Source organism: Carlito syrichta, unplaced genomic scaffold (assembly GCF_000164805.1).
Source record: "Carlito syrichta isolate Samal-C Ts95f unplaced genomic scaffold, Tarsius_syrichta-2.0.1 Scaffold315561, whole genome shotgun sequence".
Classification (NCBI taxonomy): domain Eukaryota; kingdom Metazoa; phylum Chordata; class Mammalia; order Primates; family Tarsiidae; genus Carlito; species Carlito syrichta.
In genome coordinates, this window is record NW_007259657.1 from 598,793 (window position 1) to 626,624 (window position 27,832).

The window sequence follows — 27,832 nt, forward strand, 5'->3', positions numbered from 1 at the left end:
AAGCAGCCTACCAACTGGGCTTGAACCACAGCTGTGATGTGACATCCTGAACAGGCATCTGTAGTCTGGGCTCCACTGTCCTGTGGCCTAGAGCCCCTCCCGATGCCTGTAGCCTCCTTGGACAGCATCATGAAGTCAGTGTTGATGGGTGTCGCTGATTCTCCTGAGCCAGCAGCTGCTCCAGGTGGAGGGACCACTTGGGACATGTGAAGGAAAGCGGCCAGACCAAGCTGCCCGGGTCAGCCATGCAGATGGTGGCTTCTTTGTGGATGTATGATGCTAGGATTGGGTCAGCTGCTCAGATGGTGGCTTCTTTGTGGAGGCACAATGCTGAGATTAGGTCAGCTGTGCAGATGATGGCTTCTTTGTGGAGGCGTGACACTGGGCTTTTCTGGAAAGTTGGTGAGCACATTCTGCCAGTCACTGGGGCACTGGTCCCCTGGGCAGCATGTGGACCCAGCCCCACCTGGGGAGAACCCCTGCCTTGGCTGCTGTGGCAGAGCCCTTGAGTGCCCACAGCTGGCAGACTATGGAGCCAGGAGGGGCAAGGAGCTGACAGAAGGACTCGCAGTAAGTCGGCTCCTGGGACACATATGGTAGGCAGGAATGTGCACGATGCCAGCCCCTCAGATGGCCTAGAGGTTGTAGAGGGTACATGTGCACACATACATGTACACACACGTGCATGCACACATGTGTGTACACCCCTGCACACATGCCCATACATACACACACACATGCCCATACATACACACACCCCTGCACACATGCCCATACATACACACACATGCACACACATGTACATACATACACACACAAGATACAGAAAAAGAGAATGAGTAAGTGGGTGAATGAATGTCCCTGCCGCTCTTTTCTCTTAGAAGACTCTGCCTGACTGCTGCAGGAAGGGATGTCCGAGGCCTGTGTGTGTCCGAGAATGGCAATGCATGCTCAGCTTTCATGGCTGGACTTTTCTGCAGGTGCAAGATAGGCCTGGCCGATGTCTGCATGTTCTTCCTGTTCTTTAAGTCAGACACATTTAACATGAGCCATCCCACCGCGAGCTGGATTGTGTAGGTCCTGTGCCCAAGTGGTGACCTGCTTGTGGACCTGTCCAGTTCCAGCTGTGTCCAGTATACATGGACAGCAGGTTGGCAGGTGTGGTTGTTTTCAAAGGACACACCCTAGAACAGCTGTGTCAACAGGTAGGGACACCTGCCCAGGGGATCATGGCGATGCTCCTTCATGTACCCAACTGTTGGTGAGACTGGGACACTCACCATGGACAACGTAGGCACTGGGCACATTTGGAGGACAGAAGGATGGGAGTCACCCACAACTCCAGGGATTCGGTGCATCTTCAGAACAGATGCACTTGGTTCATCACAGGAGTCCAGGAAGCTAAACATGTAATTTTTTAAATGTGTGTCAGCAGAAGGGTGTTAATTATGGAGTTAACATCACTGAGTTAATTCTTTCATTCAGTAACAATGCTGGAGTAAAAAGTGAACTGCAAAGGTTTCGTTTCTAGGCCTGGATACTTTGTGCGGGCTTGTGTGCATTGACATGCCCACGCATGCATACACACGCTTGCACATGTATACATTCACATACTCATATACACTCACACACATATACTCACCACATGTACACTCACACGTGTACACTGACGCTCACAATGCACTCACATATGCTCACACATACTCTTGCACATACGCACATGCTCACATACATACTTATACACACACTCATACACTCACACACGCATATTCGTGCAGAGGTCCCGTGTGCCCCTCTGGACCTGGCCTGGTTCACTCAAGTATTTCTTGACTTGACGTGCATGGTGCACGGGCCCCAGGTGATGGAGCTCAGACTGAGACTTGCTGCCATCAGGCCTCCACAACACCTCCTGGCCCTTGATCTCCTCCACCTTCATGCCTCTCAAGGCAGGAAGCATACAGATGTCTCTGAGCAGCCCGTTCCTGGGACACGACTGCCGCTTGTCACCCCTGGGAAAGTGTCAACATGCACTGGTGATTACGGCATTGCTTGTCATCCAGGGCTTCAAGATAGATTCCAGTGGTGCCTTTGGGCCAGTTGTTCCTGGCGCCCCTGGAAGGGTTGCAGGGGCTGGGCAGAGCTGGGCTCACAACTGACACCACCCAAGGTTAAGAAGCATACCAAACACCTGGGTGTTCAGGTGGGTGGGGTTGATTGGCATCCATGCTGCAGTTGGTGGTGGGTGTGGTAGTATCACCTCAACCCCAGGGATCCCTTTGGCTGATAGTGCATCCTCCTTAATCAGGGCTCTGGCTTTCTGATGCATGGAGCACACAGCCCTGTGCCACACACAGTCCTGCCCTCAGGAGATCAGGGACACCTCTACACTCCTCACCCGCCACACACATTCAAGAAGCCGACAGATGGGCCATGACCGAATCTGAGTCTGCGTATTGAGAGGCAGGTGGGCTATGCCGAGGGTGCGGGGAGGTCGGTGAAAGGTGGGAAAGCTTGGCCCGCACCCTGCTCGGTCTGCCACCCTCCCAAGCCCACTTGGTCCTGGGCAACATAACCTCTGTTGTTCCTGCCCTGAGTAGACTTGGAGGCAGAGAAGTCTGACAGTTCTTGGTTTGTCAGCTTCTTCAGCTCAGTTTTCCCACCTGTGAAATGGGGACCATGAACCCGCCTCACAGGGTGAGGGTGAGGTGGGAACACACTTGGTCACAGGTGGGGTTCAGGCACATGGCAAATGTGGTGACTGCAGTTTCTAGTGTTATCTCCAACTGTACAGAAAGGCGTTTGGTGCAGGTGGGAGAAGGAGCAGATCCAGGCTGCGGTTGTGAAGGGGAAGGAAGGTGCCTACTATGTACAGGCAGATGAGGCAGGACCGACAGGTAGGACAGGTGTGGGGGCCAGCAGACAGACCCCTAATGCACACTGCATCCTTGTGGGTTTACTCCTGCATGTGTGTTAGGTGGAAAGTGAGAGTGAGGCGAGGAGGTCTGTCTCCAGGTCCTGGACTCTCCTCAAAGGGCAGTGCAGGGGGAAAGGAGTAGAATGTTCCAGTGTAGACAAACAGCTTTGAGCACCGACTGTGTATTGCATCTGCGCCAGATGCCATAGAAATGCCTGACTGTGAACACAACCTGATCTCTGTGCTCTGAAGCGCTCAGTTGAGGAGAAGTGTCCGCCTTGGACATGGGGACCCTCACACCACCAGATAGACACACAGTGGTGGGGTCTGTGGTCATATTGAGAGACCCATGGAGAGCAGAGGACAGGGGGGTTAGCCCCGGAGCTCTGGCATGGAGGGACAGCAGGAGAGCTCTGCAAAGAAACTTCCGGAAGGGGCAGGAGCCCCATGCTGAAAGTCTAGCATTTTATGGATGATTATAATCAGGTGACTAAACTGCAGCATCTACTGGCAGGGAATGTTTCCCTCATGTCTGGTTTGTTCTCAGTGTTTTATCATAGTCTTGTACACGCTGTACACACACAGTGGACCCCTGTTTAACACATGAACAAATAAGCCCTACTAAGTCAAATCATTACTTATGGTTACTGTCAAGGCAACAAGCTTTCAGGCGGTGGTTGTCAAAGTGACATGCTTTCAGAGGGTGGTTGTCTAAGCGACATACTTTCAGGTGGTTGTTGTCAAGGAGACATACTTTCAGTATGGTTGTCAAAGAGTTATGCTTTCAGATAGTTGTTGAGGTGATGTGCTTTCAGATTGTGGTTCTTGAGGTGATACGCTTTCAGGTAGTTGTTGTAAAGGTGATGTATTTTCAGATGGTAGTTGTCAAGGTGACGTACTTTCAGATGGTGATGGCACACGGTGGCAGAGGAGTGCCCGAGGATGTGTACGCTCTTCCTGGATGTTCCCCTTGTGGACTTGTGGAGAGACCAGCTCTGCCCCTCTAGGTAGAGTCAGTGTCTCCTAGAGGTACCTGCCAGGGTGCTGCATGTCTCCTTGGGGTAATCCAGCTGCCTCCCAGCCAGGAGCAGAGGCCACTGGCCCCTCTGGAGGCTCCAGGGCTCCAGATGGATGCGGTGACGTTGTCTGGATGTGTCTGTTACAGATGTGGACGAGTGTGCGACAGACTCCCACCAGTGCAACCCCACGCAGATCTGCATCAACACGGAAGGAGGCTACACCTGTTCCTGCACCGATGGGTACTGGCTCTTGGAAGGCCAGTGCTTAGGTAACAACCCCTGGGGTCCTGGGGTGTTGTGGGCTTGGGCACGGCTGGCTGCCCGAGGGGAGAGAGCTTTTCCTCAGGGGGCAGAGGGTAGAAGGCCGTTGAGCTCACGTGTCACCCCCTTGAAAACCAGGTGTCTCCGTCCCCACCATGTCAGCACATGGCTTTCAAATGGTGTTTTTAGGATTCAAGTCTGATTTTTCCCAGACCTTGTGCTGCCTTCAGGAAGTGTCTGTCTAAACCAAGGAGGGGTCTTGGTGGGGGTGGGGGGGTCATTTCGCTCTGGTTAGGAATAATTCCAAGAGGAGGGCAATGGAGTATTTCTGCTTAGTCCCAGAAATGCTCCAGGTCTCGAGTGGTGGCCCATGGACCCTGACCTCCCGCTGCTCCTCCCAGAACCCATCGCCACACCTGCCATGCCACCACCAGCGTCAGCCTGCCCTTCGACCCCTGCAGAGTCTCTCATCACCTGCTAGAGGCTCCATCGCTCATAGTTGGCCTCTCTATTTCACCAGAGGGGCCTTTCCTCTCTCCCACTTTGGTGTGGGTATGGCCGAGTGAATGACTTCACAGCGCTCCCTCTCTGTCACTGGGTACTCATCCTAGGGTGTGACTTCCTCACTGTGTTCTCTGGGAAAGGCCCTACCAGTTTAAACCCTCAGAGACAAGATCATAGTGCCTGAGAGTCGGTCCTGGGAGGGGGGAGGGGGTGCTGGAAGCAGACCCAAGCTACACCCTGGAAACAAGAGAAGATATGCTTGCTCCTGCCTGAGACTGGGCTTGGGTCTGCGCTGGAGCCCTGTTGGAGCATTCTGGAGGTTCGGCTGGCCAGCCTGGGCTCGGCCTGGCCCTCCCTTTGGTGGGTGCAGGACATTCATGAAATGGTCACCATGTCAACCCCTTTGCTATGATGGAGAATCTGAGGCTGCTCATTAGAACACAAGCAGATCAGTGAGAGAGTTGTTTGCACAGGAGGGTAAGATGAAGAGTTTCCATGCTGGAAAGGACGTTGGATGTCGTGTCATCTTTTATAGGGTCGGGGACTGATCTCAGAGAGAAGGGACCTTTTGGACAAAGTTAAAGAGTTGGGTCTACCGACCAAGATGCCTGCATCTCAGGCTAGCTTTTTCCTACCACAAGGGACACTGGTGAGTCAGGGAGACCTAGGGCCAGAACCTTCCCGACTCAGGGCTACTGGTATGCCGGACTGTCCTCCACCTGGGAGGGTTGTCCCCCAAAGTGCAGCTTCAAGAGGGACATGTGTGGAGGCCTAATGTGAACCCTGTGGCACTGCCTCACTATACATCTGAGCAAATGCCTTTCCTAATGAAAGCAGAACCCATGTCCCCCTGGGCTGGACCCTCCTCTCTTTCAAAGGCGCTTCCTTGGCTGCCCCCTGCTCTGTGCACCTGTGGGGACACTGCTTTTGCAGACAAAAGGAGGGCAGAGCTGCCTCTCTTCCAAGGCCCACCTGGCTAAAGGGACGTCTCCAGCCCCTGCTGCCTCCTGGCCTTGGCGATATGTCCACCGCACCCTGGGAAGAGGTTGGGACCAGCAGCTATGCAGGCCAGTGGCCTTCCAAGCTGACTCTGCCCAGCCTAGGGGCAGAGGGGTGGGGCCAGTGAGAGACAAGGACAGGCGCAGAATCTGGGGACCTGGTCAGGAGGTGAGGGGTGAAGGGGGGCTGGACAGGAGGAGAGAGGGGAGATGGGGGGCTGGACAGGAGGGAAGGAGTGATGTGGAGGGCTAGACAGGAAGGGAGAAGTGAGGTGGGAGGCCGGACAGGAGGGGAGGGCTGAGGTGGGGGCAGGGCAGGAGAGGGGAGAAATGGGGGCTGGACAGGAGAGGAGGGGTGAGGTGGGGGAGCTGGACAGGAGGGGAGGGGAGAGGTGGGAGTAAGCGCAGATGGAGTGGGATGAGGTGGGAGGGCTGGACAGGAGGTGAGGGCTGGAGTAGGCCAGGAAGGTACAGTCTTGTCTGGCAGAAGATGTGGACCCAGGCACACGGACTGTGCCTCCTGGCTAGAGCCCTGAGTAGTCCAGGTTCCAAGGTGAGGTCGGGGGCCCTCTGAAGGTGAGGTCGGGGGCCCTGCAATTAGTTCAGAGGGATTTGAAATAAGGAGCAGTTACAGCCATAGTCAGACCCTGGGCCACAGTAGGAGGCTGCATGGGGAGAACACTGTGTGGAGGCTGGTGGCATGTCAGCCCTCCCATGGGAGTGGGTTCCCAGCCCCTGTCCCTCCAGCCTGGGTGCTTTCCTGAGGACACCAGGCTGCCATGACAAGTGCATGTTGCAGGGAAGTTGGCTGCCCGGCTCTGCTCACAGGACCTGTGTGTCCCAGGTCACCCTCCTGGGAAGGCCAGCTGTGCTTGGGAGGGGCATGTCCTTTCAGAGTTTTATGTTTGCCCCGTGCAAGTGGCCTGAGGCAGATTCCAGCCTCCCCAAGCCCTGGACCCGCAGTGGTGTCCTCTCAACCTGGCTTCACTGGCTCCTTTCCTGACTGCTGGATGTGGTCATCATTAGTGGGACTGGCCAGGGCCTCTGGGGTGATACTGTTGGTTCTTCCTGCTTGTGAAACTGCCTTGTTCCTTCCCAGGGCAGGAAGTCTAGACAGCATCTTAGAGTTGAATCTTTTTTTTTTTTTTTTGAGTCAGGGTGTCCTCTGTTACTCAGGCTGGAGTGCAGTGGCACAATCACAGCTCACTGCAGCCTCAACCTCCTGGTTCAGGCAATCCTTCTGTCTTAGCCTCCTGAGTAACTGGGACTACAGGTGCACACCACCATACACAGCTTATTTTTAAAATTTTTTGTAGAGATGAGGGCTTGCTACGTTGCCCAGACTGATTTCGAACTCCTGGGCTCAAGCAGTCTTCCTGCCTCAGCCTCCTGAGTAGCTGGGACTACAGATTTATACCATCACACCCAGCTAACTTTTAAAAAATTTTTTTGTAGAGGTGAGGCCTTGCCGTGTTGCCTAGGCTAGTCTCGAACTTGGGCTCAAGCAATCCTCCTGCCTTGGCCTCCCGAGTAGCTGGGACTATAGGCACGTACCACCATGTCCAGCTAATTTTTAAATTTTTTATAGAAACTAAGTCTTACTATGTTGCTGAGGCTGGCCTTGAACTTGGGCTCAAGCAGTCCTCCCGCCTGACCAAAAAAAAAAAAAAAAAAAAAAGATTCAATTCTAAGATGTTGTCTAGACTTCCTGCCCTGGGAAGGGACAAGGCAGTTTCACAAGCAGGAAGAACCGGTAGCATCACCCCAGAGGCCCTGGCCAGTCCCCAAAGTGCTGGGGGATGGGTGTGAGCCACCCCCACTGGCCTTAACCTTAATGTTGGATACTTTGTAGAATTGGATACAGTTGGTGAGGCTGTGTTGCTGAGCATCCTGCTCAAAGCAGGATTTCCTCTGCAGGTTTTCGGATGGGGTTAGGTGCTTGTGGTACTGGGATGTGCCAGGGAGGTGAGCCCTGTAGGGAGATCGGGCCTTGCAATCCAGAGGGCGTGTGGGGCGGTCCTGCCTCACTGATGGGAGCCGTGGTGACCAAGGAGACCTGTCTCATGTCGCCCACATCTCCGTCCACAGACATTGATGAGTGTCGCTACGGCTACTGCCAGCAGCTGTGTGCCAATGTTCCTGGGTCCTATTCCTGCACGTGCAACCCTGGATTCACCCTCAATGAGGACGGGCGGTCTTGCCAAGGTACACAGCGTGAGTGATGACCCGGCTGCAGTGTGAGCCCTGGGCGTGGTCTCCTCGGAGCCCAGCAGCATCTGTGTGAAATACAGCTGTTAAAGCATGTCCCATTCTGTCCTGGCCCACCCATCCCTGCTGCTGACAGAAACCTGAGGCCTGACCCAAGGCTGTGGGAGGATCCTTGAAAAGTGCTCTGAGCACTGCTTGGGAAGGATCACCATGCTGGCCTGCTGGAGCCTTGATTTCTGGCATTTGCTTCTCTGTCTGCCCTCCATGTGGCCTTGGGCAATCAGAAGTGTTGTTGTGTGTCTTGTAGTCCAAGTTCAACTTCTGGGCCCAGAGGGGGGTGGGTCAGGGCCCCTGGCCCTCGAGGAGTTGTGCAATAGACACATGTACTGCGTAGGGGTTTCATGGGCAATTCTGAGGGCTCCAACCCGTTTCCCTCCAACCCGTACCAGGAGGGCCTATCACTAGCAAAGAGTCTGGTGGTGGTGGCACTTCCCGCTGCCCAGCATGCCCTGCAAAACCCAAATGAAACAGGCATTTATGTCTTCCATGTGATCACACCAAATGCTGACAAGCAAGAGAAACAAGCAGCATGCCTGTTGTGGTTTCCATTGAAGGATTCTTCTGCTCAGCAAGTGAACAGGGAGCTTAAGACCCTAGGAATCCATGCAAGTCCTGCCCTGGCCCCTGGCCCAGCCCCGCCCCCAGCCTCCTGCCTGGGCCTCCAGCCCCTGGCAGCTGCTTGTCCCAGGTGGAGACCATGCCCAAACTGCAGAATGAGGCCTTTGTCTGAGGCTCAGGTTCTGTGAGGCTCATTTCCTTGTCACACCATTCGAGGCTTGGCTGCCGGCTCCGGGCCAGCCCATGGGAGGATATTGTGTCTCCATTAGTTCAATCGTATCTCAGTTGGCGGGTAGACAGGAAGGCATCGGCGTCAGAGAGCTTGATCCTGGACTAGTTTAGTCTTTCCTCCAAAGCTGGTTCCGCTTATTGCTCCATGAAGTCTTGAACATGTTCCTTCTGCCAGGAGAGGTCATTTTCTGCTGAAAGTGGAGGCCAGGCTGGGAGGTTGAAGAGGTGGATGGAACGGGGGTCCTTCCTTCCCACCAGGCCGGGAATGGGTACTTGGGTCTTTCTCTCATTGTGTGATGGGCGGCTCAGGACAAGACTGGGGCTCGGAAGTGCTGACCAGAGGCTGGCGTGGTGCCCAGTCCCTGAGGCACAGCCGTGCACAGTAGAGCCATAAGGTACTGTGTCCTGCAGGCTTCTCGGGGAGGTGTGTGGCAAGGAGCAGTTAGTGCACCTGGTACTGCCAAATCCAGCGGTGGGATGGGCAGCAGGTACATACCCAGGCCTGGGCACGGGCTCTCAGTCACAGGGTGTTGCCTCAGCAGGACAAGATGTTCCCCACTCACGTGGGCTTGTGCCCTCCTCAAGCCTCATGCTGGACATGAGCTCCATCTTCTAAAGTATTGCCACATCTGTCCTACTGCTCCCCAACAACAGCTTTCTGAGGGCAGCAGGTGGGTGTCTGTGACTCTGCCTCCCAGATGAGGAAATCAAAGTTCAGAGGGGCAAAGCAACTTGGCCCAAATCTCACAGTCGGGGGTGGCCCTCCTGTCTAGCAGGTGGGAGTAGGAGCCAGGATCCCTCTGTGGATGCTAAAGAGTGTTTAGAAGGGTGAACAAGGGCAGCGAGAGCCCGGGGGTAAGTCCTGTTGGTCCTTCTGTTGTCCAGAAGCAGCCAAGGGCAGGGAGAGGGGGCCAAGCCTGCTCACCACAGCTGAGTCCTTGCCATGCTGTCCTGTCTGAGCGGCACTCAGTGCCTCAGTGCCACGGACCTTCTCCTGCAAAGCCCTGGGTCTTGCTGGAACCCCCCACGGGGCTGTTCATTTATGTATCTGTCCCCTTCCACCTGGGAGCTCCAAAGGGAGTGGATTGCAGTGGCTTTGCAGACAGGGGATGAGCCCTCTGCTCTCAGAAAGCCTCTAAGCTCACCGCAGAGGGCTCAATTTGGAGGTGCTCAGACCTCGGCTTTGTAAGGGCTTCGGCTGGCCTTTGTGGGGCTAGGACCCTCTCTGCTGGGGCCTTGTCCATTAGCACATGGTTCATAGGAGGAACACTCACAATGGTTCGGCTCATGCCTGTGGAAGAGCTCCTTCCCCGCCTCCATGAACTGTACAGAAGGAGTCCTGGGTGATAGGAGAATACCTGACTTGCATCCCGTTGCCGTGGTCACTGGTTGGCCAGTGGGTCCAGCTCCCCATCTTCAGAAATGTCGCACAGTTGATGTGCTGTAAACCGCACCTGTACAGGCCCACAATTCTGTTAATTTTGACACGGATGCTCCAAGAACCATCGCCACTCTCAAGGTGGTGAACACCCATCACCACACCTGTGCCAGTGGTCTCTCCTCAGCCTGCGTAACCTGTAAAATGGGTGATGATCCTGAAGCTGTTTATACAAAATAAACATATTAGAATTGTCAAGATCATTGGTTTCCCTAAGACTTCCAAACCTGTAAGGGTGAGAAAAGGGCAAATTGTCCACAGGGTGTGGTGGGTAATGGAGAAGGCAGTTTCAGTGAGCCCAGGGGAGGAGACTAAGATGTATGTTCAGGCATATATGCACGTGCATTTATACACACATGTGTACACAAGTGTATGCATGTTTCCCCCTTTCTGACTCCCGACCCCAGAGGGACCTGTAGATGAAGACCCAAGTCCTTGTGTGAACACTTGGGGTATGAGGTCACCCTCTGATGGTCCCCAGTGGTGGTGGATTTTATCATCAGTGCATGCTCCAGCCTTGCTGTGTGGTATTTCAGGAATGGTCTGTGACGTGCTATTCTCTACAGATGTGAACGAGTGTGCCACGGAGAACCCCTGTGTGCAGACCTGTGTCAACACCTATGGCTCTTTCATCTGCCGCTGCGACCCTGGATATGAGCTCCAGGAGGACGGCGTCCACTGCAGCGGTAACAGGCTCCAGAAGTTTCCACCTGCATGGAGGCCCGGTGGGGCGGGGGTCAGGGCTTCTGCTCAGCTGCTTCCTGGACACGCATCCAGCTGGGGACATCTCATAGTGCCGTGGGTCACAGTCACACAAAACAGAGATGAGTTGCTTCCAGGCAGACGAATGGGGTCTCACCTTCCTCTTCATCTGGCCCCAAATGCAGAGACAGTGGTGCTGCCTGCTGGGGCTGACAGGATGAGGAGCCCCCAGTTCCGGACATTGACTTGGGAGTGTCTGTGCTCATCTGATGCTGCCTCATAGCTTGGGGACAGCACAGACAGCACAAATAGAGGGCCAGGACCCAGGGATGACAGTGTGTCCCATCAGGAGGACTGGGGACACTATGGAAGCATGATCATGTGTGTGGACACATGCACGCTCTGATCCCCCTGAAATCCCCTCAAACAATGAGTACCCGGCTCCAGGATGGCATGCAGGCAGCACGTAAAAACTGTGGATGACTGACCAAATGCTGAATGAATGAAATCTTAACGCTGTGTGAGAACATTGATGTTGCGGCTTAGTTGGCTTTTCTCAATTCCTTCCAAGCCTGAGGAGTGGGAATCTCTGCCCATGCCAGTTGGGTGACTCTGGGGTAATTTTCTTATTCGTTTCCTGGTTTTTCCCAGAAAGTTAAGTTTTATTTTCCTAGATAGATAACTATTGCTGGATTGTAAACTCCTCGAGAATAGGGACCACGTGTTATGTATTTATCTCTGTAGTGTCCACACAGGGCACATATAGCTCCTTCGCTTGCTTCTCTTTTTTCTTTCCTTCTCTATTTCTCTTTCTCTTTCTTTCTTCTCCATTTCTTTCTCTCTTTCTTCTTTCTTCCCTTCTCTATTTTTCTTTCTGGCTCTCTTTTTCTTCTTTCTTTCATTTCTTTCCTTCTCTCTCTCTCTTTTCCTCCCTCCCTCCCTCCTTTTTGTTTTTTATAAATGTTGAAATAACGTAAACTCTGTTTCACCCATTCTGGCATCGTCAGCAGTTGTGAATAGTACAGCCCAGAGTAATAATGCTTCCCAGGACTTTTCAAAATAAGTGGGCCACACACCAGGCCATGAAAATGCTTTTGTGCCACAGAATGGAAAGTTTCTGAACCCCAGTTTCACTGTAACAGGAACTGACTGGGTCATGAATGAGACTTGTGTGATGGTGTCACTCAGGGCTGGGGTGTTCTGGGGATGGAGTTCCCTGCAACAAATGAGCACCTCTCCCAGGCCAGGGATATCAGAGCCCACAGGGGCAGCCACAGAGGGCCCTGGGCTGCTCAGGATCAGTTCCAAAGGCAGAAATCAGACGCTGCAGGATGAAAAGCTCGTTGTTCCTAGATTTCAGTTTCCATGGCCCCATGGGGAGTCCGAGCCGCTGAACGAAAAGGCGTAGAGGGCTTGGCTTTACATGATGGGATTGTGTGTACCCCTGGTGTTACTGACCGCCTGCAGGGGCAGTGTGCTAGAGTGACTGTTTTGTGTTGTTTGTAGAGTGTATTTTTTGCATTCTTGCAGACTTGGGGACACAGTGCAATTTTGTTATGTAGATATGTCACGTGATGGTGAGGTCTGGGCTTTTAGTGTGGCCATCACCCAGCAGTGTTTGTCACACCCACCAGGCAACGTCTCACCCCTCACCCCCAACTGCTCCTCTCCGAGTCTCCACTGTCTGTTACTCTGTGACAGAGCGACTTGGGAGCCACATGGAGCTGAGTTCAAATCCCGGCTCTCCTGTTTACTACTTACCTTGGCCGGGTCACTCCCTGAGCCTGTTTCATCCTTTTTTAAAAAACAACCAGCCAGCCAGGCTCCCTTGGATGGTTAGTACACTCAGGTGCTGGCACACGCTGCCTTCTTTCTCTTAGTGTGAGTATGAGAGACTTTACCTGCACGAGTAGCCCAGATCTTTGCTGAGCTGGCAGAGATTCACAGCTGACTCACTTTACCACAACGGCCGACTTGTCCTCTGAGTTCACCCTGACACCCACTCTCCTGGCAGCCCTGGGTTTTCTTGGGGGGCTGACCTGGCACCTTTCTCCTTAACCTTCCCTGTGCATCTCTGTGTCCCCAAGCACATTATCCTCACTGTGCCCTTGTGGCTGTGGCCCCTCCTCTGTGCAGCCCAGGCCCTGCCCATCCCCATCCTCTTGTCCCCCCAGGGATCTGCCAAGCCAGGCAACCCTGGAAACCACAGCCAGTGCCCTGTGGAGGAGTGGAATGGTGTCCCTCCGTGGCTCTTGGAATGGCATGGGTGGGCAGGCCTTGGATGTGCCCCCAGATGAGCTAGGCTGTGGTTGCCCTGTTGGAGGCTGGAGCTGCAGCCTTAGTGAAGTCTAAAGAGATGAGTCTTAGTGAAGTCTAAGAGATGAGGTGAGTGGGTCTGCAGCACCTCTCCTGCCCTGTGGGAGGTGGGCAAAGTGCATCCCTCCATCTGGTAGAGTGGGACCCGCTGGGGAACTGCTCAGCCCCAGGACTCCCCAGACACCCTGTATCCATCCTGAACCTCAGCGAGCAGGGAGCATGGACCAGTGTTGTGCTCATGGGCGTGGGCTTTGGAGGCTGCAGCTAGGCCCTGTTCCTGCCTTCCTGCTCTGTGCTGTCTGTAAACCTGCTTGAGTCACTGACATCTGCAAGTCTTCTGTTTTCTCCTGAGAAATCCACAGAGGTGGGGATTAATAAGATGAGGCCTGGGAGGCATCTGACCTGGCACCTGGCCCGGCACCTGGCCCACGGGAACCTTGGGGCCTGGCAGGTATCCCCACTCCCAGGGGCGTGTGTAGAGCGAAAGACTTGGAAGGACACTTCCTTATGCTGGGTTAGGGCAGCGACTTCAGCTCCAGAAAGCTCTGGGGGGGCATGACAGGCAAGTCTTCCCTGGGCACGCCCCAACTTCACGTGTCGTCGTCCTGCTTCCGACAACTCCAGACCCATCCCCTGAAGGCTCCCAAGAGATGGACAGGACTTCCTTCTTAGTGGGAGAGGCTGGTGCATGTGTCCAGGTACTCTGATTGGGTCACAGAGCACTGAGTGCCGACACCCCCCTGGGTGACTCCAGCCACTGCAGTCTGTGAATTGAGAGTGATCCGAGGACATGTCACATGGGGAATCTGGTGGGAGCAAGTTTTCGGGAAACAACAATGCAAGAACAACATGTTTTCCTTGGCGAGCTCGTCGAGGGAGGCTCGAACACAGCTCCGCTGCCAAACTCTGTGATGAGGCGGTGGCTTTGCTGGAACGCCTGTGTCTGCCCGACGGTCATGGCCCATGGGATGGCTGTAAATCACAAGGGCGGCACTCTCCCTCGGGCCCACTGCCCCAGCTCCAGGCAGGCTCCAGGCAGCAGGAAGCTGCCACTTCCCGTGTATTGGGGGAAACTGAGGCAGGCAGGCAACAGAGAGACACTGTGACTGCCCATTTGTCCCACTCCAAGGACCACAGAAGGCACCATGCTTGCCCACCAACTCCAAGGGCCACGAAGAGACACCGTGCCGGCCCACCCACTTCACTCCAAGAGTTGCAGAGGAACACTGGCCTGCCCCATGCCACCCCCGGGGCCATGGAGAGACAGAGTGCCTTCCCACCCACCCCACTCCAAGGGCCACACGGAGACATCAGCCTGCCTACCTGTGCCACACCAAGGGCCTCAGAGAGACACCATGCCTGTCCACCCATGCCACCCCAAGAGCCACAGAGGGATACCACCTGCCCACCCATGCTAACCCAAGGACCACGGAGGGACACTGTGCCTGCCCACCGATGTCACTCCAAGGGCCACAGAGAGACACTGGGCCTACCCACCCATACCACCCCAAGGGCCATGGAGAGACATTATGTCTGCCCACCCACTTCACCCTCAGGGCCACAAACCCCAGGCCAGCCCACCTATGCCACCCCAAGAGCCATGGAGGGACACAGGGCCTGCCCACCCACACCACCCCAAGGGCCATAAAGAGATACTAGGTCAGCCCACCCACGCCACCCTAAGGGCCACGGAGAGACATCAGGCCTGCCCACCCACCCCACCCCACAGGCCATGAAAGGACACCGTGCCTGCCCACCCATGCCACCCCAAGGGCCACAGAGTGACATTGTGTCTACCCACCCACGCCACCCCAAGGGCCATGAGAGACACTGTGGCTGCCTGCCTGCCTCACTCCAAGGGCCATGAGAGACACTGACTGCCTACCACCCAGCCCCCCACCCAAGAGTGTTGTTTCTTGCTTGAGGAGGGCTTTTTGGACACAGGGAAGCTTTCCTATAATTAAAGCCCTGGCATTCTGAGTGTGCCACAGCAATCTAGTTGTGATTTTAGGACCAAGGTGCTCCTCAACTTGGAAAAGGTGGTAGTTGAGGGGAGCTAGCACTGTTGGAGTCACCCCTAAAAGGACCCTACAGGCCTGGGTGGGTTTTGTAGTCTTGGAAAGAGCTCATATCCAGATAATCCCAGCAGGCAAACAGCTGTCAGCACTTTGGGCAGGTGGAAGGTGGAGGGTTGATGTACCTATAGGGGGGTGAGGAGTGGTAGCTGCAGTGGCACATGTCCTTGGATTACTCTCTAGCTAACAGGCCATGGTCAGTAAGGAGTGGTGGGTGCTGTGCCCCATGTCCTTGAATTACTCTCTACGTCACAGGCCACAGCTGGTAAGCAGTGGCAGGTGCAGTGGAACCAGAGGTAGAGGTCGTTGGAAGCTCCATGGGGGTGGAATTCAGCTCCATGGGGGTGGAATTCAGCTCCATGGGGGTGGAATTCAGCTCCATGGGAGTAGGCAAGAGTTTTCTGACTGTTAGAGCGTCCGAGTACCAATGGGCAACCTCCACAGGTAGTGAGTTCTCTGTCAGTGGACGTATTCCAGAGGTGAGTCGTAGCTTCTTGGCAGTGAAGCTGTCATATGTTCTGGGAGAGTGTGGCACTGGTGTAGACAACCATAGGGCTCCCTCCCCACACAGTTTGTGATGAGTCACAGCAAGTGTCACTTGTCACTGCAGACATGGACGAGTGCAGCTTCTCCGAGTTCCTCTGCCAGCATGAGTGTGTGAACCAGCCCGGCACCTACTTCTGCTCCTGCCCTCCGGGCTATATCCTGCTGGATGACAACCGCAGCTGCCAGGGTAAGGCTGTTGGGTGGGCCTGGCCCGGGGTGGGGCAGTCTTGGGTCACCCAGTGTCTTCACTGGCAGTCTCTGCAGCTTGGGAAGTGGGCATGGTGAAGGTGTGAGTGAGTGCTGGGGCTTCCAACTGGCATTTCCAGGAAGATGCCATGTAGTACCTCCTGCCCAGGGACCATGGGTGTCCAGCTCTGCAGACACAGGGTCCCTCCCAATATGGAGTCCTGCCTCCTGGGAGGGTCTCTGTGCCCAACTGGGGGTCCTGGCCCAGCCTTCAAATGACCTGGAGGGTGGCTCAGCTGCCTCCCCACGGACTTCCTGGGGAACAGTGGCTAGGGCACCTTCGCATGCAATGGCCAAGTCCCCTGTGGGATGGGAGCCAGCTGTGAACAGGGTGGGCCTTCTGCAGAGGGGTTGCTAGGCCTAACTTCCCGCTCCTGCGCCACCCATGGGGTTAGTATAGGACTGACTGACCCATCCCCAGACTCGTCGAGCCTCCCAATCTCAGCCCCATGCAGGGGTTCTCCATTGCAGGGTTAGATGACAGAGTGCACATGAGCTACATGTGTGTGCTGCCTGTGTAGTACCACAGCTTCCAGGACCCAACTGAACAATCATGAAGATGTGTGAAATCGTTTACAATATTATATGTAATACAATGTATCCAAAACAGTATTTCACATGCACTCAACATTCACTTTTTTTTTTTTTTTTTTTTTTTTGAGTCAGGGTCTCACTCTGTGGCCCAGGCTGGAGAGCAGAGGCATGATCATAGCTACCGCAGCCTTGACCTCCTGGGTTCAGGCGATGCTCCTGCCTCAGCCTCCCGAGTAGCTGGAACTACAGGCACACGTTACCATGCCCAGCTAATTTTTCTTCTTTTTTGTAGAGATGAGGTCCTGCTGTGTTGCCCAGGCTGGCCTCGAACTCCTGGGCTCAAGCAGTCCTTGTGTCTTGGTTTCCCAAAGTACTGAGATTATAGGTGTGAGCCACCATGTTCAGCCTCAGTATACAGGTTATAGATGAGTGGTTTGTACTTTGTTGTACGAAGTCATCAACACCTGCTGTGTATTCTCTGCTTATGGTATATCTTGGTTTTGACCGGTCATGTTCCATGTGCTGCATAGTCACATGTGGCTGGCACCATCGTGTTGGGTAGTGTGGCTCTGTGGTAAGGCCTGAGCAGTGGGGCTGACACCTTGATCCCACCACCCTGCCTCAGTGTCTGTCCTTCTGGTGTTTCAGACATCAACGAGTGTGAGCACCGGAACCACACGTGCATCCTGCAGCAGACGTGCTACAACCTGCAGGGGGGCTTCAAGTGCATCGATCCCATCCGTTGCGAGGACCCCTACCTGCAGATCAGTGACAAGTGAGTCGTGGCTCCCTGGGGTGGGGATGGAGCTGAGGGTCTCAGCTTGGGCTGGCAGGTTGGGGCCAGAGGAGACAGCCTGGACTCCTGCAGGGGTTCAGGTGTATAAACACACGTGTGTACCCATGTATAGCATAGAGCAGACTGGAGCAAGAAACAGCAGAGTATGTTGCAGATGGCAAGAGTCCATCTTGTTTTCTGGAACATCTGTTTCAGTTGTGTGTACTGGTCTGCAGTACAAAATGTGCTACTGCTTATTGTTGTCACACAAGTCTGCAAAACATCATGTTGCAAGTTATAAGATCTGAAACACATTCCCACGTATGATAAAGGTGTATTTTTCATCTGGCGTGGTGGCTCACAACTATAATCCCAGCACTTTGGGAGACTGTCAGGAGGATAGCTTGAGCCCAGGAGTTCGAGACTAGCCTAGGCAACATAGTGAGACCTCATCTCTACAAAGAATGAAAAATGTAGTCAGGCTTAGTGGCATATGCCTGTCATCCCAACACTTTGGGAGACTGAGGTGGAAGGATTGCCTGAACCCAGGAAGTAGGGGCTGTGATGAATTGCGATCATGCCACTGCTCTCCAGCCTGGGCAACACAATGAGACCCCAACTCAAAAAAAAAGAAAAAAGAGTTTTTCAAAATGTTTGACCACAGTAGGACACATGGTAAGAAACACACACGTGGTTCTCTGTGGCCCCAGCCCTCACGCCCCAGCTGGAGCCCCTTCAGAAAGCTGGCCAAGCCTGGAGACGGGGCTCCTGACCTCCTCTTTCCTTTAATGACTTTGTTCTGGATACACAGGGTTGTTTGTTGCAGGGCTCTCACATGTAACACACCCAGGACTTGTCTGGTGGTCTTGCTAGATGCTGGCTCTGGTTCAGTGGGCTTGAGGTGAGCCACGATCCTGCCTTCTGGTGATCCCAGGTGGAATAAGTGCTTCCAGTCTCAGGATGGCTCTGTGAGCTGCGAGGACTTTTAGCTGGATCTGATCAAGTCTCTAGCATCATCATGGGCGATGTTGTGCTAATCACCAGATGGCAAACATTGGAGTTGAAGAAGAATTCAAGTGAAGACAGCCTCTAAAGGCACATGCACCTGGACAGTGGCTTTCTGTTCTGAGCACACTGGAAGTTCCTTTTTCCTTTTTTAAATAATTTTTTGAGACAGTCTCGCTTTGTCGCCTGGGCTGGAGTACAGTGGTATAAACTTGGTTTACCACAGCCTCGACCTCCTGGGCTCAGGCAGTCCTCCCACCTCAGGCTCCCAAGTAGCTGGAACTCCAGGCACATGCCACCATACCTGGCTAATTTTAATTTTTTTTTTTGTAGAGACAAGGTCTTGCTATGTTGTCCAGGCTTGTCTTGAACTCCTGGCCTCAAGGGATCCTCCTGCCTGGACTTCCCAAAGTGCTGGGATTACAGGCAAGAGCCTCCACACATGGACAGGAGTTCATTTTCCTTTTCTTTTAGATACTGTGTGACTTTCTCAGTTCCTCCTTGGCCTCTCCGCACATGCACATACACACATACATGCACACACGGGTACCTATGTGCCCTCCTCTATTCCACGTAGTCACACATTGGCAATCCTGGGACACAGCTGGGACCTCACAATAGAGATGAAGGGGAAGTTACATACACCCACCCAGCCTGCTAGGAGCATGGCAGCCAGGGGGATTTCAGGGCTCTCTAGGTGAGTCCTGCTCTGATCAAGAATGGGAAGGAACGACACAGAGCAGGACTGGTGGAAAGAAAGTGGCACAGACACAATGGCAGGACCTAGTTGGGAGAGGAGGTAGGCATAGACACACCTGGGAGAGCCTACTGGGGATAGGGAGTAGGCACAGACATACCGGGGAGGATCTATTGGGGACAGGAAGTATGCCTGGCCCCGCCTGGACGATCTCCTGTCTCTTGCAACTCCCCCCACCAGCCGCTGCATGTGCCCAGCGGAGAATCCTGGCTGCCGAGACCAACCCTTCACCATCCTGTACCGGGACATGGACGTGGTGTCGGGTCGCTCCGTTCCTGCCGACATCTTCCAGATGCAGGCGACCACGCGCTACCCGGGCGCCTACTACATCTTCCAGATCAAATCTGGGAACGAGGGCCGTGAGTTCTACATGCGGGTAAGTGGGCGTGGTGTGCACTCTGTCCCTAAGGTGGCCTGGGCTGGCCCTCTAGTAGACGGTGCGGGACATGGGGAACAGTTGGCCAGGGGGCCAGGCAGGGCGAGAGGAGAGAACGGGCGACTAGAGTCCGGGTGTCTCTTGTGGTCTGTGTGGCCTGCAGACGACACTCCCCCTGTGTAGACTGCAGTGTCCCCATGTGTGGTATAGAGTTCAGACCAGGATGCCCTCAGGCTGCCCTTCCCCTAAAACTCTCTGGGAGGCCAGTTAGCCATCCACCCATGTGACAGCATCGATGAAGCACTTGGTGAATACTTCTAGAAACTGAGGGTGCCACCATGGAGAAAACATCCCAAATCCCAACCTCGTAGTGCTCACTCTCCAGTGCATGTGAAGGCGTGGCTCATGGAAGTGGGCTGACACAGTAGCTAGTGTGGCTCTTGAAATCTAATGAATCAAGCCAAGTTTTAAAAATCAGTTGGAATTAAATAAAATAAAGCATTCAGTTCTTAGGCCGGGCTCGGTGGCTTACGCCTGTAATACCAGCACCTTGGGAGGCCGAGGTGGAAGGGTTAAGAGGTCAGGAGTTCGAGACCAGCCTGGGCAACATAGTGAGACCTTGTCTCTACAAAAAAATAAATAAAAGCCGGACATGGCCATGTGTACTTGAGGTCCTAGCTACTTGGGAGTCTGAGGCTGGAGGATCACGTGAGTTCAGGAGTTTGAGGCTGCAGTGAGTTATGATTGTGCCGCTTCACTCCAGCCTGGGTGACAGAACGAGACCCTGTCTCTATAGAAACAACAAAAAATACAGTTCTTCTGTGGCACTCGCCACATTTCAGGTGCTCAGGAGCCCCATGTGGCTGCTACTTCGATGGCCCAGATATAGGACACGTCTGGGTTTGACGGACATGCTGCCTTGTGTGTATCAGTGACAAACTTAGGAGCACACATCCCAATGTGTCTGCTTTTTGTCAGTTGCACACATGTAACACTGTGCGGTTTATACCATTGAACTTTGTATCTTGTAGCCCCTGGGCGGTCACCCCCCTTGGAGTCCCCCAGCTTGGAGCAGTGTTTCTCATCTTTCAGTGTGAACATGGACACTTGTTTGCAAGTGCTGAAATGGTGTTTTCAGCTCAGGGAAACTGATTCCAGACTTTGGACTTCCACAACTATGAGAATACAAGGGGAACCCCAAAAAATCCAGAATTATTTTTTGGAGGGCGGGCCCCTTGTAGTACAGGCTTCCCCCCACTAGGTGAGTATTCTAGAAACCCACAGGCACCCTGTGAAAGCAAGAGCTTTTGGGTCAGCACCAAGGCCTGGTTATAATAGCCACACTTGGAGGAAAACCCCAGCTCCTTGCCATGCCCTTTCCACCCCCTGCAGCCCCGCCTCCAGCCCTGGAGGAACCAGAGCCTCCACTGTCACCAGTGGGAGGGACAAGGTTTTCCACATCCTTCCCCGCTCTGAGCCAGGGACGGAGAGAAATTAATATCGAAGGGACACAGAGGTTGGCGTTTCTGCTAAACAAATCTGGGCTTCTGCCACAGGAGGAGTCTGCCCGACAGTAGCGGGTTGACCTGAGACGTCACCCAGGGGTGCGCAAGTGTGAGCCAGGTTGAGGCGGGGCCTCTCTGGCCCCTGCAGGCCCCTTTCCTGTCTGTTGCCTGGGCATCTTATGTCAGGTGCTCAGGAGCCCTGTGTGGTTGCTGCTTTGATGGGCCCGATATAGCATGCGTCTGGGTTTGACGGACACACTGCCTTGTGTGCATCAGTGACAAACTTAGGAGCGCACACCCAACTGATTGTGCCACTGCACTCTGGCATGGGTGACAGACTTTGACCCTGTTTCTACAAAAACAACGAAAAATACAATTCTTCCGTGGCACTTGCCACATCATCTCAGGACATCTCCGGGTGAGAGTCCCGTACCATTCTGCATCCTTGAACTCCAGGGCCCGTGTCTCTGAACAGCTCTCTTGAAACCCACTCTTGCTTGAGGTGGAGGCTGATGAGTGTGTTTAATAAAACACAGTTGCAGAGCCAGGCACAATGGCTAATGCCTGGAGTCCCAGCTAATTGGGAGGCTGAGGTGGTCGGATTGCTTAGCCCAGGAGGTCAAGGCTGCAGTGAGCCAAGATCGCACCACTATACTTTGGCCTGGGTGACAGAGTGAGACCCTGTCTCTAAAAATAAAACAACAGCATGTGTAGACTGATGACAGGGAAACATCTGGCTTTGGACCACAAAGTAATAACCACGAATTATTATTACTACTGCTTTGGGCCACACGTTACTGCAGGTCATAGCAGCTACATGTACGGCCTCAGCAAGTCATGTGGGATACCCGACATGTGCCAGACTTGACTCTGAGCACTTTCCACATAGCAAGGCTTTCATTTCCACAGTCCCACGACAAGGCTTGTCTTATCGCCCAGTTTTACAGCTGAGAGCACCAAGACCCAGAGGCTGAGTAACCTGCACAGCAGGCCTCATGACTATTAAACACCAGAGCAGGAGCTGAACCTTGGCAGCCTGGCACCAGTGTGTGCTCTGACGTTTCTCTAGAATGTGAGGTACTGTTGCCTCCTCTTCCAGCTTTGGAGTCTCAGCAGGAATGGAGGTAACAAAGTCCCCTTTGACATCTAGTGAGAAGGAACGTGTTCAGTGAACACGGTCATACTTGTGTCCACACCATTGCTGCCGCCGCTGCTCCCATCAAAGACTGTGAACTCTGGGGTCTGGAGATGTCAGGAATCCACTGGGGGCTGCTCAGGCCCACCACCCTGAGATGCATTGATTCCATGACAGATGCCTGGGAAGAGCTTCAGCTCACCCAGTAGGAAAAGCACATACACCCAAGTGCACACACGCACAGGCATGAACACACATGAATATGTACATGTATGCATGCCCAGGTCATAAGCCTTTTTGGTGTTCTGTCTCACATTGAGCCTGGACAGAGGGCTGGTGACTGGCCTTGGGCAGTCTTGGACTCAGAAGAAGACGCATGATCACAGGGCTCAGATACACCAAGGTGCATTCACTCTGTGACACCCAGGTCTGGTGGTAGGGATGAGGGTAGCGTTTACTTTGTGACATGCCCCAGTCCAATGATAGGGATGTGGGGACATTTACTCTGTGACACATGTGGACCCAATGGCAGGAACAAGGGGGGCATTTACTCTGTGACACATGGGGGTCCAGTGACAGGGACAAGGGGACATTTACTCTGTGACACGTGGAGGCCCAGTGGCCGGGATGAGGGGAGCATTTACTCTCTGACATGCCTGGGTCCAGTGGCAAGGACGGGGGGGGTCATTTGCTTCTTGACATGTGGGGGCCCAATGGCAGGGATGTGGGGACCAGGCCACAAGTTGAACAGGACCATCCCGCAAGGTAACTCAGGGCAAGCCCGAGTGTGTGTGGGACCAGGGCCGAGAGAACGCCGGCTACGGACTGCTCACTGGCATGAATCCTTCCAGCACCACTGTGCATATGGCTCTGAGTCAGGCACTAGTGTTCAAGAGCAAAAAGGATTTGGCTCACGCCCCAGAGGGAGCCACACATACTGTCGTGGGAGGGGACAGGCAGCCTTGCAAACACAGCACGACACAGCCTATGGCTCAGGGTCCCTGGCCACCCACAACTCAGGTCCTCAGCTCTTGACCTTTGCTCCTGCTCACAGCAAAGACTGGTGGGGGATTTGTGTGTGCAGATGTCTGGGCACTTCCCTGTGGGGCTGTCCCCTCTGATCCTGGCCCATGGCCCTGAGGTTTTCAAGTCTGACCAGGAAGTCAAGTGATCCTCTGGGCGAGGAGGTGCCAGTTACACGGATATGACGGGCATAGAGGGGGCCACTGCCAGGAGGACACTGCGCAGCCATTGGGCTGAGACCACTGGTGGATGGCGAGGTCCCAGCACCCGCCTGCCAGTACCCCCCTTATGCCTATGCAGCCCATGGGGATGTTCAGAACAGATGGGGACCTCCCTTTATGGAGACGGGGAATGCATCTGGTTTCAACAAGCCATGTTCCCTGAGATACAGAACACCTGGGCACGGGGCTGGGCTCTACACTTGTGGAGTGGGCAGTGTCCACAGGCTGTGGTTATCCAGCCCTCCCAGCTGTCCCTCACACAGCTTTCTCTGCCACTGCCACCATCTGTCCATTGCACTGACTCTGGGCACCTCCATTAGGTCCAAGCTAGAAAAAGAAATGAAACTCGCATCCGTTTTTTCTGATAATCCTCGTGCCATGAAAAAGGCCTAGGGCTTGGGGTCAAACAGAAACACCGGCAGAGAAGCCCCAGCTCTGCCTGACTAGCTGGGTGATCCTAGCAGCACCTCCCTGGGCCTCGGTGTGCCTGCTTTAAAATGGGTAAGTAACGAAACATCCACTTTGTTCAGTGCCTGGACAAGGGCAGCAGGGACCTGCGGGTCCTCGCTTTTAGGCCAGCTCCTCTCAGTTATCAGTGTAGGCATCGTGTTAAGCTGCAGAGCCTGCCTGGCTCAGGAGATTCTAGGTGGCCCTGAGCGTCTGTGGTTCTCAGAAGCCCCTGCAGATGCCCTGCTGTCGGGTTTTTTCATGAGAATTAGATACAAGATGTACATTGCAGAGGCTGGAAGGGGGCCTCACACATGGTGGAGGTCCAGCTGATGTCATTTCTCTCTCCCTGTCTCCTCAGAGGTTTTAGAAGAAGACTCGAGGAGAAAGTTCACATGAAATTATTAGGACTCAGTGGTAGGGTCATAGGATGGTGACGCTGGCCGAGACTGCAGGGCATCTAGAGCAGTGTCTCAAACTTACTCCCCCTTCCCAGGCATCCCTAATGTGTACTGACCTAGGACGTCTTGGAATAGGTTCCTGGGTTGTTTTTCAAAAGTATTCTCAAGCCGGGCATGGTGGCCAGCCCTTTGAGAGGCTGAGGCTAGAGGATTGCCTAAGCCCAGGGGCTCGAGACCAGCCTGGGCAATATGGCAAGACCTCATTTCTACAATAAATCAAAAAATCAGCCAGGCATGATAGTATGCACCTGTAGTTCCAGCTACTTGGAAGACTGAGGTGAAGGATCGCCTGAGCCCAGCAGGTCAAGGCTGCGGTGGCCGTGAGCGTGCCACTGCACTCTAGCCTGGGTGACAGAGTGAGACTCCAACTCAAAAAAACAAAACAAAACATAAAATTAATTTTTTAAAAAAAGTATTCCTGCTAGGCATGGTGGCTTATGCCTGTAATCCCAGCACTTTGGGCAGCTGAAGCAAAAGGATTGCCTAAGCCAGGAGATGGAGACCAGCCTGAGTAACATAGCAAGACCTCATCTCTACAAAAATAAAAATAAAAAATTAGCTGGGTGTGGTGGTACCTGTAGTCCCAGCTACTCAGGAGGCTAAGGCAGGATTGCCTGAGCCCAGGAGATCAAGGCTGCAGTGAGCCATGATCGTGCCACTGCACTCTAGCCTGGGCAACAAAGAGCCTGACTCAGAAAAAAAATATTCCAATGACTTTTGGTGCCATTTGTTTGGGAATTATGGACCTGGGGGGGGGGATCCTCAGTTTAGAGATGAGACCCAGAGGTGGAGTACCACCCCGTCATGCGCTTGTCATTACAAGATCTATCTTCTGAACACCTGATATGTTCCCAGCACCACGAGGGCTCAGGGCTCAGGGTATACTTGGTGGTGGGAACCCTGACCCCAATGATGCCTGTTCTTACAGGCTCATAGTCTAGCGGGGACAAGACTCAGACATGAGCCACATGGGGGTAGTGTAGATAGTTACACACTGCTGTCCATCCTGTATGGAGGAGAGGCCATGGGGGCCTGACTTAGCCTGGGAGACCAGGGAGGCTCCTCTCTGGAGTGACCTTTTGGCTCAAGTCTAGCAGGGACCAAGATTCAGACATAGGCCACGTGGAGGAGAGACCACAGGGAACCTGACTTAGTTTGGGGAGCCAGGGAGGCTTCTCTCTGGGGGGACCTGCAGGGTTAGCAGGAAGGAGCAGGTGGAGAGGAGTGTGGCCCCACTGAGGTAGCAAGGGGAGGCTGGCTTGGCTGGAGGCCAAGGGGGCCCTAGCTGAGGATGCAGGGCACCTCGCAGACCTCTGACTGGCATCCTTGCTTCTGTCTGCAGCAAACAGGCCCCATCAGTGCCACCCTGGTGATGACGCGCCCCATCAAAGGGCCCCGGGACATCCAGCTGGACTTGGAGATGGTCACCGTCAACACCGTCATCAACTTCCGGGGCAGTTCCGTGATCCGGCTGAGGATATACGTGTCGCAGTACCCGTTCTGAGCCTTGTGCGGGGCCCGATGCTCTCGCCAGCCCCCAGGACAGGAGAGGACACACGACAGAGATGGGTGTCACGCCCCCTGCCGGACGTTCCGGAGTTGGCCCCGATGCCTGGCCCCCACTGCTCTGCCGCAGCCTGCCCCTCTGAAGGACACACCACCCAGCTCCTGCGATGCGGTCACGGGAAAGGGCCGGCACTGGCCCCTGACATGAGCTCGTCGGAGACTTTTTGAGGCCTTGTTTATTTCCATGCCTTTCCAAGAAAATAGCTGAGGCTTGCTGGGGTCTGAGTCTCTGCGCAAAGACTGTGAGCGGCTTGCCATCACCTCTCCCCCCTCCGCCCTGCGCTGCTGCTTTGCTGAGACCCTGGGGGCGCGGGGGCCCAGGTGTTGCTAGCTTGCTTCTCCCATGTGCTGGGAGGCCGTGGAGACAGCCCGTGGGGGGCTTAAGGGGGCTCCAAGACTCAGTTTCCAACCGTGGCTGGCCTTTTCCGCCACAAGAGAAGTCTTAGTGGTCCACACGTTTGTATAGCTGTTTAACCCTTTCTCATGCATTCTGAGTACTTTCTAAGATGTGATATAGAGTTCACAAGAGGCCTTACACTTGTTCTGCTGCTTCCCCAAGCCCAGGCCCCTCTGTGTTAGCTCAGTGTCTTCCTTGAAGGCCCCTTATCTTGCCTTCTTGAGTTTTCACCCAGCTGGGTTGGAAGGCAGAAGTCTCCAAACTGATTAAATATTTGAAGAGATCTTGTGGTTGCCTCATTTTGACATCTCAGACGGTTCGGCTGCTGGCATTAGTTCTGGTCCTGTGTGCACCTGTTGGGGACTGGCTTGGAACTCTCCAGAGGTCTCTGGCAGCTTCTGTGGCCCAGGCAGGAGGATGGGAGCCTGGGGCGTTAGGGCACTGTGGGAGATGGGGGGGAGCATCAGCCTGAGTCCTGGTCCGTTCTATTAGAAAACAACCCACAGTCCTTCCCTTGTGTAGACAGTTCCAAGACCCATGCAGGGCAGGCCACATTCAGGCTACTTCACACCAGGCCCTCATCTGCTGCATGGTGGGAGAACTCATAGAGTTTAGAAGCAAAGATGGTTTCCTGGGCCTCACCACAGAGACTCTGATGCCGTTGGGCTTAGGCAGGGCCTGGCCAACAGGACTTTCTGAAACTCTAATAGCCAGCGTTGGGAGCACACTGTCAAAGATAGGTGGGCAGGTGTGGCCCAGGCCCAGCCCCCTTGTGCCTGGCATCTTTTCCTTGTAGGATTCATCCCCCTTTCCTGGTCAGGGCCTTGGTTTCCTTCCAGTCTCAGAATGTCGGGCAGGGCTCCAGAGAGGCAACAGTGCACATCCAACTGGGGGGCAGGTGGGCAGCTGCCTTCATATCCCGTCCCCAGGCTGGCCTGGGCTTCAGGAGCAGTGGACCCCCGTCGGTTGAGGCCACAGCCGGTCTACCTGCTGGTGATGTTCTCTTTGGGGACTGCACTGTGCCGGAGCTGTGCACGGGCCCTGTGGCGGGCAGGCATCCCGTGGGTCCTCCGTAGCCATGGAGGCAGGCGTCCTGTTGGTTCTCTGTAGCCAGGGAGGGAGCAGCCACTCGCCCAGGCAGCAACAGGGCCGCTTTCCCCTCAGGAACGTGTCTCACGCCTGCCCCACCCCCCCACTTGGTTATTGGCCACTTCCTTCTCCAACTACAGCTAAGCATGTCTAGGCCATGCCCAGTCGTGCCCCTTTCATGAGAGTCAAGGACCTTAACAGTGACATCAGAACACCTGGCTTGGCACACTCGGGGTTCAGAGCCTTCAGAGCTCGGTAGATGGAGGGGGTTTTCCTCTAGTTGTGCTCGGCTCAGCCCGGCCCTCCTGAGAGCAGAGAACGGAAGGTGGCAGTGCCGGGGTGCCCTGTGGGGGCGGGGTGATTGAGAGCACCGGTGGTGACTGGTTGCTCTACACTGGTAGCTCTGGATATTGACTCCCAGACCCGACAGCACAAGGCGAGATGTCATCCACCCGCTGGAAAGGG

The 27,832-nt window shown here is 54.4% G+C and overlaps 1 protein-coding gene across 1 annotated transcript in view; it reads left to right on the top strand.

The window, feature by feature from the left end:
* The window catches only part of FBLN5 (fibulin 5), a 73,358-nt gene extending 47,490 nt beyond the window's left edge, over positions 1-25,868 (top strand). The window contains exons 5-11 of the mRNA XM_008072956.2: positions 4,080-4,202; positions 7,785-7,901; positions 10,758-10,877; positions 15,895-16,017; positions 17,259-17,385; positions 19,328-19,523; positions 25,658-25,868. Coding sequence (XP_008071147.1) covers positions 4,080-4,202; positions 7,785-7,901; positions 10,758-10,877; positions 15,895-16,017; positions 17,259-17,385; positions 19,328-19,523; positions 25,658-25,819 — 968 coding nt within the window. The 3' untranslated portion in view covers positions 25,820-25,868. The remainder of the gene's footprint in view (positions 1-4,079; positions 4,203-7,784; positions 7,902-10,757; positions 10,878-15,894; positions 16,018-17,258; positions 17,386-19,327; positions 19,524-25,657) is intronic.
* Positions 25,869-27,832: the final 1,964 nt, after the last annotated feature.